Source organism: Molothrus ater, chromosome 1, assembly GCF_012460135.2.
Source record: "Molothrus ater isolate BHLD 08-10-18 breed brown headed cowbird chromosome 1, BPBGC_Mater_1.1, whole genome shotgun sequence".
Taxonomy (NCBI): Eukaryota; Metazoa; Chordata; class Aves; order Passeriformes; family Icteridae; genus Molothrus; species Molothrus ater.
This window is the reverse complement of record NC_050478.2, coordinates 43561163-43573319: the sequence shown is the minus strand read 5'-3', so window position 1 is coordinate 43573319 and position 12157 is coordinate 43561163. Positions and strand designations below refer to the sequence as shown.

The window sequence follows — 12157 nt, the reverse complement described above, 5'->3', positions numbered from 1 at the left end:
CAGATGGATTAAATGTAATTTCATTTTCTGAATAAGCACTTTAACTAATTTAACCTTGCTTTAATATCTTTGAATGGCAATGAGATTTCTTAAATTTGCAAGTGAAATGGATGATTCACTCTCCATTTCCATCAGCAAGTCACAATTACAGCATTTACAAATATTTTTCAAGATGCCAAATTTTCAAATGCTCTAACATATGCACTAACACTGAACAGGCCAATTCACGATGAAAACAGTTTATGCTTATTTGAAAATTAACAATTCCTAATTAGTATCCTAAAAAATGTAGAATATATTTTCTGGAATGAGAATTCTGTTGAAATAAGTTAGCCTAAAGGAATACAGCTTATATAATTTTCTTCTGCATTGAGAAAAGTAATTTATACAAAGGGGCATAAATTAAATTATTTTTGGTCAACCATATGTGCCAATTTTGGAAAAAAACAGTAATTAGAAGGCAAAGCAGAGCAACCGTATTATCTTCCATAGAACTAAACAAGTGATTAAATTGATTTATTTATTTAGATATAAAAATGCATTTATTGTGAATAATTCTTTGGGATACTTTGGGTAGCCATCTACATTGATTTAAAAAGGCAGAATAAAAGTAGGCATTGATTAATAAAGGATGAATTTTTCTCTAAAGCCATATTTTTGAAATTAGAACTTTTTCTTAGAGAGAAATGGAAAAATAAAATGTAAATACATTTATAGTCCATTCATATGTTTCAGCTCTAAATCAAATACTAATGGACTGTGATTGAACAGAAGAAATTTGTGTCTTAACAGAAAAATTACTAAAAATGATGATGAGATACTGACAAATACCTGTTAATGTACTTCTATTTAGCGATACTTTAGGGTTACATGTTGCATTATCCCCCTCTACTGTTCATCCAGCCTTTTTCCTACAGCTCAGTCTTGCTTAAGAATGCAAGTAAACACCATGGTGTCCCTAACATAAATGGGATTTTTCAGAAATACAGCAAGGACTAAATAATTGGTTTATTCTCTGTATCTTTGAAGACTTAAATCACACAACAAATCTTCTAAACCAGTATTATGATTTCATTACACAGGTAACGTACTTTACAATTAACTGCTCTCTGCTAATTAACTTTTGCTTTCAAACAAGAGGAGACATCATTACAGAACTCAAGACTGAATGTAGAATTTTGTCTTCAAGCTTTTTAATATGATTAAACATCTCATAATTGCCATGTTATAACTCTTCACCTGGGCAGAACATCTGACAAAAAAAGAATTTTCCTTCTGTAGGAATTAGTTTGAATTTTTAAATTAGTTTCAATCAGAAATTTTGAAGAAATACCTTCATATTATGATCTATATTCATCAGTTCACAGAAAACAGACTATTTTGAACAAGAGGAGTTCTGAAGGGAAACCAGATATACCTAAAATTGCTTTAGGAATGCATTCTACATAATTTCAACTAAAACACTCGTTAATGCAAAATTTAACTGGTTCTCTTCTGAATTTAAATATATTTGTAAGCAAAATTCACTGTTGCAAGGATATTTATGTCAACAGTATTGTCCTTCCAGAGGAACTCATTCCCAAAGGTAATTTAAACAGTAATTGCTGCAACTTCAATGAGAAAATTCACTCTCCGTACTTGACTCTTTCCATCAGACATCTCCTTCAATGTTTATTTTTGATATGCATTCAAGTATCTATAGTACCAAAAAAAAGGAGAGGACTGTAGAAAAAGATAAAAACATGGTTTATAGTTTTACAAAAGCACATTACTAAACAGTCTACAATCAAAGGCAAAGGGAATCCAGCAATGCTGAGGAAATTAATTGCATATAATATCCATTGTTAGATAAAAATCTTTTAATACTTTTAAGCCCTTCTGAGTATGACACTCTGGTCTTAACAGTCAGTGAAACATATGCAATTCAAAACTTAAGCAACTACCCAGCAACATTTAGAACACTTGAAGGGCACACTGTGGATGTAAGCAAAACAATGAACTAGAAATTACAGTTACTAGTAAGTCACATAAGCACAGCAACAAAACAAAACAGAAAAAAAAATAGGGAAAAGTACAGCGACTGTCCAGCAAATCCAGAATTTATTCCACTCACTGCAGCAGTTTTATCATTACAATGTACTGAATGCAACAAAAAACTGGAGACTCATTCTGCATGGAAGAATTTCAAACCACCCTGATGCAGACTTGAGAGGAAACATCTTGCCAACAAGGGTAGCCTGTAAGAAGATACAGTAGATAGGCATATTCAAATATTTAAACACCTACAGTATCTTTGAGGCAGGTGGCCACAGCTCAACCTAAATAATAATACTGCACCTTTCCCCATTTTCTTACTAAAACTAGCTTACAAATGCATGAAAATTAGTTTCAGCAAAATGAATGAGACAGACATGATCTCAAGGCATTTGCTTAATTACAAAATCATTAAATTCTGTCTCTGCCGTGCACCTCAAAGAAAAGTAATTCACCAATAATGCCTTAAGCACTGCTCTCCACCCAACGCTGAAAATGTTACTTGTAAACAATTCTCAAAACAATGAACTCATCCACCAGCACTGCTCACTGCCTGCACATCAGACCAGAATGTGGTGAGTGCTGCAGCACTGAGCTCCTGGGAGCTTGGCTCTGTGGGGGACAAGATTCATTGTAAACCCAAGCAGTGTTTCCTTCAAGGCACGCTGCCTCCCACTTACATATGTTAAAGACCTAGTTAGAATCCTCCCCAGTCAGATGGACAAGTACCACCAAAATGACAAAGTAGGCAACTATACTACTGCAGGAAGGTAGAAAAATCATAAAGGCTTCATAAAAAAAAACCTGATCTCCTGGAATTAGTAGCTGGCCTTCTCAAAGCTAGCATTTTGCAAGCTTTGTGAAAGCAATCCTGTTGTGAGCAATTCATTAACATAACAAGCTATTCCTGGGTAAAAAACAACTTGCACCTGCATAAACTGGTTTTGTACCATTAGATACAAAAATGAAAACTATCTTTCACAAAAAATTTCTCTGCATGTATCCACCAAGAGTTTGAGTGACCAATCAATACAGAAAAACAAATTGTTACTAACAAATAAAATAATTGGCAAGAAAACTACTAACCAATTAGAGCTCCACACAGGGTCTGTAAAAGTCTATAAAAAGGAGTTATGTGAATAAAGAATGGCCTTTTTCCACCATGAAGAAAATGGAGTCCTGTGTGATTTATTCCCATACTTAGTCTAAGAAAGGTTACTAAAAGGAAAGCAGTACAAAAAAAACCCTTAAAAATAAACACTACCAAAGCTCATAAAGGTGACTGAGCAGATGTAAAGGTTGTATCAGACAGCACTGAGGAGGATTGCACAGACACCTGTGTTACACAAGCCAAACAAAGGGTCTCGACATGTTCCAGTATGGATCTTTTGCTTCCAAAGAAGCCACAGAATGCTGGGTTTTATGCTTTTGGTTATGAGGGAACTAGAAAATTTAATACAGTAATTGCCTATGCAAAGGACTGCAGCATGACTGTGACCTTAAATTGCCAAATCCATCACCAGCATGGACAGGGTGAAATCTCACATCTTGTGCTTCAAAGCCAAGCTACCCTGCAGCACCCACAGAACCTTATCCAGCACAGGAGTCCTAAACTTTCTTACATTGAGCTGGAGGAGCCCTGCTGTGCCACGGGAAAAGCTGGGCACTGACAGGGATGCAGGAGGTAGGGACTAAAGCACCTTCCCACATGGATTCCAGTGAGAGCTGCTTTGGGTGAGTCCAAGGTTATCAAACTTGTCTTTGAATCAGGATTGTACTGGCCTGCACTAGATCTGAAATCAGTGTGGCCATAGCTGGGACTGCCTGCTAAACTTGAAGCAAAACATTCACAGTTTCACTCCCTGGCAACCTCCATTGCAGGTGTACTCTGAACTAAAGCATGAGAGCATCAGCTGCCCTTACAGAGCTTCAGCAAGGAAATTACTTGGACACTTAGCCCTTGGCTTTGACTGCTGTAACACTGCTCACAGAATATGAAAGTCATGCTTGGCCACTCAAGTGGAAAGCTCATGAAGGCTCACTTCTCAAACTGCTCTAGCTAAATCCACAAGGTCAGTGTTTTTATGGTCTCTTATTTGGACCAAGCATGACCGTACCCAGTCAGCAGGCATGGCAGAGCAGCTGAGCCTTACATGAAGAAGCACAGGTACACGTGACAGAATCAAGCACTTTTCACTAAGAAAAGCTTATTTAAAAATAAACCACAATCAGGAAGGTCCAACAGCAAATGCACCTTTGATCAGTTTTCAAGGAGATCGTGAATATTCTTTCACAAATCCAAAATGCCCTAATAAATTCCAGTTTTAATTTCTGGTTTTTATTATTAAACTAAGGAGAAAAATAAAGGACAAAGCAGTGTAATTAGATGAATATGCACACAACAAATGGCAGGGAATAATTTGTTTCTGTTTTAATCAATTCAGCATCAAATGACCATTCCATTGGAATACCTTCAGAGAAGCAAACAGGCAGCAAACACAGAGATTTGACAACACAGCAATCTGCTGACTGTCACTTGGATATTCATAAGGAACAAATCGCTCCCACCTTTAGATTTTATATCATTTGTTATAAGAAGTCATAAATAATTGAAAGTCACATGATAAATTATTCAGCTAAGCCCACAGTTTCCAAGGAATCCTAGCATGAGTCTGGATTAAAGCTATAATGCAAGTCAGATGCAGAATTTGAGCTGACATCCCACCGTTTCCACACAGTGGAGCAGTCCAGGGAGTTTGGCACTTGTCAGCGTGTCCTTTCCACCACAGGGACACATAAATAAATACCTTGTGAATATTTATGAACTAGCAGCCCCTATTGCCTACTGTGTGCTTCAGCCGCCTGCCCATACTTGGTTATGAATCAGTGACACTTAACCCAGAGCTTCCCTCGGCACAATTGATCAGGACATTCATTTCCTTTAAGTGAAGGCGCTGTCCTTCAAGGCTAGTGCTGAACTTACCTCTGCTGTAAACGATTTTGTCTTTAACCATAATTACCTGTTATCACTAACAGGTATTCTGGGTGACAAGCATAGAAGTGATTGCAGGAATATTACTTAGATGTAAAAATGCTGCTACAGTCCTGCTACTTTCTTTATAACTTAACCAAATTATCTGCTTTGGGTAGGTCTAGGGCCATAATGTCCAGGATCAAATGAATATGAAATAATCCACAAACTAAGACATCCTGTCTAAACTGCAACTAAGAAGCTTGCTTTTGTACAGATGTGTCTCTTGTGCTTAACTGACTTTAGGGTCTAAGATATGAATTCTGATTCCAGTTTCTTCCCAAAGAAAGGGAGAAATTGATAATTTCTCTCCTGTATAGATTGTTTAGTACATGAGAGACTTTGTTCATAGTGAAGAACCTCCCAGGTTCTGACCTCTCTCTGTGAGGGCATTCTTTTTGTTCTCTACTCTGCAGCTTTCACATAAATTGCAGGGACTTCTATCTGAGATATTTAACCCGCTGTCATACTCAATGAGAATCATACAACAGGAACAAAAGTTCTTCCACCAAAAAATAAAATTTACAAAAAAAACAACAAAGAAACTCAACCCAAACAAACAAAAACAACCAAACCACAAAAAAAAAAAACACACAAAAAAACAAAAACAAAAAAACAACCAACCAAACAAAAACAGATAGGAAGTTAAAGCAACAGGCAAGGAATGTGTCATAGAATGCAACACTTAGAGGGACTTGTAGTAAGGATCTACATATGCTACTATACTTGTGGTACTTCATAACCTTATTGTTTATAGATTAGGCAAGTCAACCATATCATACTGATCTACTATGGCATGAGAAAGTCAATAATCCTGATCCCATCCATACAAAGAACTGGAGAGAAGCATGAAGCTGGCATGTACTTCTTAGAAAGGCAGGCACTGCTGGCCTGAGCAGCCCTGAAAGTCTTATGTGAAATAAATTTGTTCGTTTGAGGTATGCCCCAAATAATCAACTCTCTCTTCTTCCCAGCTGAAGCAACTCTGTGCATAACACTTCACTCACCACAGATAGGTACCTTGAGAGGTAACAAAATACAAGGCACAACGTAAAACTGTTCCTAGAATCATGCAGAAGTTTTGCTCAGCATACTTGAAATTACACAATAACCACTGTTAGTCTCTGCATTACCTCATTCTGTAGACATTGCACTAATGGAAAATTGAGAAAGATATCCCAGAACAACTCCTCTATCAATATGCCACTTTTATTCAGTTAGTATTCCTATAATTTATTCCTATGGGTTTTTTATAGTGCTTTAGACGATTGCAGTTTTCAGTAAATTATCTGTGTCTGAGTTTACACTGTACGTAACATTCATCTCAGCATGTTCTAGATCATTTCTGAAACAATAAAAATAGAATTCTAATTCTGCAGAGATCACAGTTGTGTTGTTTGTGGGTTTATTTCTGTGAAAGTGCCTCCAGAGCTGTATTAAGATCATTCTTTTCAACCACGTAAATTTTCATTCAAAAATATCTATAACATAAGCAGCAACCAGTACAGTTCCATATGAGATTATCTGAAAGCAGTATTGAAATGTGACTCTAGCATATTTTACCACCTTAAGGAACCAGCATTTCTAAATCCTACACTCTATGTCATTATAAAGATAATGATAAATAACCTGTGTTTTCGTGCTCAGCTGGGACAGTATTTTTGTCATCCACTAGCATATAAGTGGCAGAAATTTGGGGGGATCCCCCTGTCGATTCACGCTTGAGGCAAGGAAGGAATGAACTGTGATAGGCGAGCACCCCCTCGTGATGGAAAGCTTAAACACAGCATTGCAAATCTCAGAGCACTTGGGCTGGTTAAATGCTGGTATTTCTATTGCACTGTGGTCACAAAAAGAGACTGATAAAAAAATTAAAACTAAAACCAAAAATATGTCATTTGATATTCAGTCTCTGTCCTGAAGATAGTAGAGGACACACTCAGGCTCATCCCTAACAAAACGCAGGCATGAAATGCTGCAGGCAGTGAATGCTTGTTCAAGGCAGTCACTCAAAATTCTTAAGAAAAAAATGAAAATAAACACTTAAAACCTTATGGCATGTTCCTTGTTTTTGAGGTTTGGCAAGTTTTGCTATAGCAGCAAATGTGTGAGACCCACATTTCACTATACTGTTAATATTCTAAGAATGAGTTTAGTAACAGCTGAATTCTGAAGTGTCCTAGAAGCTCAGGTAGTTCCTGTCATCCTAATTTTTTAAACATAAAAATAAAATGAAAAATACTGGTTTATTTGTTTTAATGAAATATTTCATTAAAGAACATTTTTTTGAGAAAAGTGTAGCTAAGGCTATGAGAGAGTCAAAACTGTTTAAGCCATGTGAAAAAAAGCAAAGAGCTTAGAGGACACTAACCCTAATCCAAGGACCTGAGAGGCTGCAAATTGATGTAGAAGGAAAACAATTGACAGAATTATGTCTTGGTTACACTCTTCTTAAAGCAATATTGCCAATAATGGGTAGCCATAAGTAGCAAAAGTGAGGCACAAATGAATCAGAAAAAGCCCTTTAATCATGTAAGTGCTCAGTAATGTGTCCATCAATAAGGATGGGTAAATTCCCCCTTTGTAAAGGAATTACATATTTCTGGCTGAAGAACAAGTTGATTAGATGTTTCTGACTATAGACAAAGAGCCTTACAAATATTTTTGAATAAAACAAAAATATTTATAGTTAAATTTCACTTGGTGTAAGTATCAAGGCAGACAAACAGTTCTACACAACAGGAAGTCCAGCCACAAACCCAACATTAAACCCAGACACAGGAATGTCAACACTCTGAAAATGTTCTTTTGTCATTGTGGCTTCAGGATCCCGAAGGGTTTATCAATAAAACTGATGAGACTTCTCCAAATTCAGGCAAGCTAAAAAAAATATCAAGATTTGCTGGCAATTAAAAAAAAAAGTCAAACCTTCTACCAGTCAGGTATACAGCAAATAGAAAGGTGTTTACTGGAATTTCTGTACCTCTTCCTTCTCAGGTTGCATTCAGACAACTCAGTTATAAAATTAGGTCATCAATACTGTACATATCTTTTTTTGAGACCCCTCCAACAATCTGAGTCTTTACAGTAACACAGAATCAATTCCTGAAAGCATCCAATTAAGCGTTATCAAAAAAAAATCTGCTTCTACCTTACATCCTCACCAAAGTTAGTTAAGGTTGCAACATAACACCAATCTGAGAGAAGAGACACAAATACAAAGAAAATATCTATAATGCAAGAAATATGTTCCAAACATTTTTATTTAAAGCATGTGAAGGGTTTACTTACAATTCTTCTCCTTGTTTTGCTTTTCTGTCATTAACCAAATACACACTTCCAAAGCTTCCATTGCCAAGTTTCCTCTGAATAGTGTATCTTCTTGCAATCACAGCATCTGAGCAAGCAGAATTAAATCTGGCAACAGTGACATGCTTAGCAGTTTCTTGAAATTTCAGCATTTCTCTGTGCAACAAAAACTACACAAATTTCTCAAGGATGTAGCTTTCCAATCCTTTTATTCTTCCATGGATGTTCACAGAAATCACTTGAAACAGAAAAATATTGATTTGTCAATGTATATTTCTTATTAAACTTCTTGTTTAATTCTGTGGCAGTGTTTACAGTACCCAGCTTGCAGGAAACACAAATTAAGTGGAATCATTAGCTGCTAAACTGCAGGCAGCAGACTTGATAAACAAACTCCAGATAATGCAGATGTGACATAGTCTGTCTTCCTCTAAATGAACCTTAAATTAATTCACTGAACTGATAGCACAGTTCCCCTAGATATAGCACTCTTCCTCACCACCTGTCTTTATACCACCACAGTACCTGACACCAAAAATATCTTCATTTCAGGATGCTTATTTCAAGACTTTTGTACATATTGAAGCATAACCTCCACTCTTAATTTGAGTTCTCTCCCATCTCTGTTTTCTCTGCTCTTTCATTTACCCCTCAGATTTCACCATCTGTTCCTGTGCTGACCTCACAGCTTCACCATGACTCACTAGCAGTATCTTCTGCAAATTAGTTTCACAGAAAATCTGCAAGACTTCCAATAAAACCCAACTCTGCCTAAAGTTCATTCCTCCATCACTGTGCCCTTCCATGACTCCCCTTTCCAACCTTTCCAACAAGTCGGCTTTGGTTGGGAATTCTTGTCTAACTGAGGTCCTAATTCTGCAAACATAAGGACTGAAAAGGCCAAGCTCTGGCATTTCTATGGTTCTCAGTAGTTCAACATGAGCTTAGAGTAACTTTGTTTACTCAGCCTTCCTCATTCCAAATGAAAAAGGGGAGGTGCTTCACTGCACATAACAAAACAATATTGTTTTCATTACTTTATATAATGCTAAATGCATCCTTTTTCTGGAAGATCCTTTGGAACAAACAAAGGTCTTGCAAGATCAGTGTTGCTATTGTTACCATCCACCAGCACTGCAGAGCAGCAAGCCCACACTGGCCTTGCTCACCACATCATTTCAAGGCCAAGGCAAGCACAGAACAGGATTTTCCTTGTTGCAGTGGTGGTTTTGGAAGAGCAAAGACAAACTGCCTAATTTTAAAAGCTGTACAACTTTAGGTTACAAGTCATTGGCTTTTCTGACAAATGAATGCAGAGCCTAAATTGAGATAACAGATTTGTATCGTGCAAAAACAAACTCACTCTGTGTGTGTGTATGTGTGTGTGTGTGTGTGTGAACCTATTTTCATACCCATCTGCTGAGCTGCTGTCACACTATACCAAAAAGCCTGACACTGCACTGTCAGCATGTTATGAAACAAGATAAACTTTAATTACCACAGGACATCTTACTAATACAAATCCTGCATCTTTTTTAAACTACAGCACTCCTAATACTGTTTCGTTATTCTCTTTCAGCAACACTGACAAAAATCTTGAAATGCCAATGCTAAGGAAAGAAAACCAGCTAGAAAATTATTTCTCTGTAACTCCAAATCTGTCTGAAGGAGCCCAAATGGATCATGCTGAGGTGTAGAGGAGGGGAGGGCAGAAATATGAACTCCATAAAATATTATATTGCCAATTCTAGAAAGCTTATGCAATTTTCATTTACTGTTATATTCTCATAATTGCTGTGTTATGCATGCCTTCATAAATTCCTTTAGAAATAAGTGCACTTAGAAATTCTGCTGAGCTATCTATACTTTTTTTTTCTGAAGTCATTTAACACAGCTCACCTTCAAATTTCCCTACTTACTTGGGCCTAGGAATGTATGACAATCCTTTACACCACAAAACCGTGCTTAAAATCAAGTAGCTCACTGAGTTTAATTTCTGTGCTTTATTTCTAATAATGCCTCCCACCTTTCACTCTCTATGCTTCAAGTTCCCTTCCTATATAATAATAGTAATAATTATCATGTAACTTTGTGAAATGCTTTAGTGTCTACTGCTGAAGAGTGTTATGAGGCAGGGGCCAGTGATTGCCATTGTGGCATCACAGGTGCATTTTAATGGCACAGAAGAGGTGGGTTGCTGAGCACTGCATCTGGAAGAAATGTCTTTTAGGAGCCAACAAACCTTAAAGATTGACTCAGCCATAAGACTCATGGGATTCTTCAAGAAGTACATGAATCACAGCCTCTCCTACCTCACTCAAACCTTTAGCCCAACCTTCCTTGTGTTCCTTTCCTACCAGTGTCCACCTCCCAATGAGTAGGTGTTTCCCAAGCAGCAACATCAATTGCTTCATTAAAGTTAAGAACAACTACAGATAGCACAAAGCAATCAAGTCTCCAGCTCTCTTTTCCATAAAAAAAAAAATCCCAGTATACCCTATCCAGTATCTTTGGTAAGGAGTTTCCTTTGTCCCATCCAGCATTCCCAAGGCCCATCCCAGGCAGGCAGCCTGCGGATGACAACCAAACTAATGCAATTACATTGTCTGGATCACTATTTTTTAATATTTTCTTCCCTGGCTAGAGTTAAATCTTCTTTTTTTGTGAAGATTTCTTTTTGTGAAGATCTTTGTGCAGGATTTCCTTCCTGCAAACTGAAGGAAAGTTGCTGGTTAAGGTTTCATAGCTCCACCTACACATGCTGAGTGCAAACCATCTCAACTTCTTCCCTGACCTTTCTTAGTTTCTGTAAGATTAACCTTCAGATTTCTTTAGCAACAGCTAAGATACTCTGATATTTTCTGCTTCCAAGATAATCCCTTCTTTGCCAGTCGAGGCCATTTTCCAATTTTATAAGGTTTTCTTTTTATTCCTTACAAACCATCGTGCTACATTAACTTTTGCTGCCCTCCACTCCCTGCAGCACAAATTCAAAATCTTTAGCTCTAAATATCTTCAGTATTTACCACCTTGATTTTTTTTTCCTGCTGATGACTTCACTAGTCTGCTCCTTTAAATGTTTTGAAAATTAAAAAAAAAAAAAAAAAAAAAGAGAGAGAGATTTTCCTTGTTTTTTCCTTAATAGAAAAAAAATTATAAAACTAACTTTTTAACACTGGTCCATTCTTCTTTTCTGGAACATCTTACCCAAGGCTATAGCAACATCACCTCGCTTAGCTCAGTTTTTTACTGTTCCTAGAGAAATGATCACTAAATTTTATTATTAGAGCTGGTAGCAAAGGAGTTTGAGGATGGTGGTAAAAGGGGGACAAATGTACTCGACTGTCAAATTTAGCATCTCCCTGGCGCACATTCGGGAAGCCGAGACCCCTAGCACAACCTCAGGGATGTTATTACCTTGTTTCAAGACTGTATGAGACTCAAAACACAAGGTAGTACCCACATAGCGAGGAGCGAGGGCGGCGTCCCCGTTCCTCACCCCTCCGGGACAGGCGGCACTCCCGGGGAGCCGGCGGTGTCACACGTCCCCGCCGCTTCCCGCCGCTCCAGCGCCTGTCCCGACGGCGGGGCTGCGGTGCCTGGGGGTGCCCCGTGTGCCCTGGGGCTGGCCTGGGGTAGACCTGGGGCCGGCAGAGCGGGAGCGGCCGCCGCTCCCGGAGCCCTCGGCGCTCCCGGGGCCCTCGGCGCTCCCGGAGCCCCTCGCGCTCCCGGCCCGTCCCGCGCCGTTCGCGGCCCCGTCGCCAGGAGACGGCGCGCGCGCGC

The 12157-nt window shown here is 38.2% G+C and overlaps 1 protein-coding gene across 8 annotated transcripts in view; it reads right to left on the bottom strand.

Moving 5' to 3' along the window:
- Nucleotides 1-12099, bottom strand: part of NEK11 (NIMA related kinase 11) — an 83763-nt gene extending 71664 nt beyond the window's left edge. For 4 of the 8 annotated variants that reach the window (XR_004979780.2, XM_036378897.2, XM_036378901.2 and 1 more), the window contains exons 1-2: nt 11792-12099; nt 8357-8612 (exon numbers count right to left, since the gene is read on the bottom strand). Coding sequence is in view for 6 of the 8 variants with exons in the window: in XM_036378897.2 (XP_036234790.1) it covers nt 8357-8526 (170 nt within the window). In the remaining 2 variants the exon portion in view is untranslated. Of the gene's footprint in view, nt 1-8356; nt 9860-11791 lie in introns of those variants that run through there. The other 4 variants (XM_036378899.2, XM_036378898.2, XM_036378900.2 and 1 more) reach the window with 4 other exon arrangements.
- Nucleotides 12100-12157: the final 58 nt, after the last annotated feature.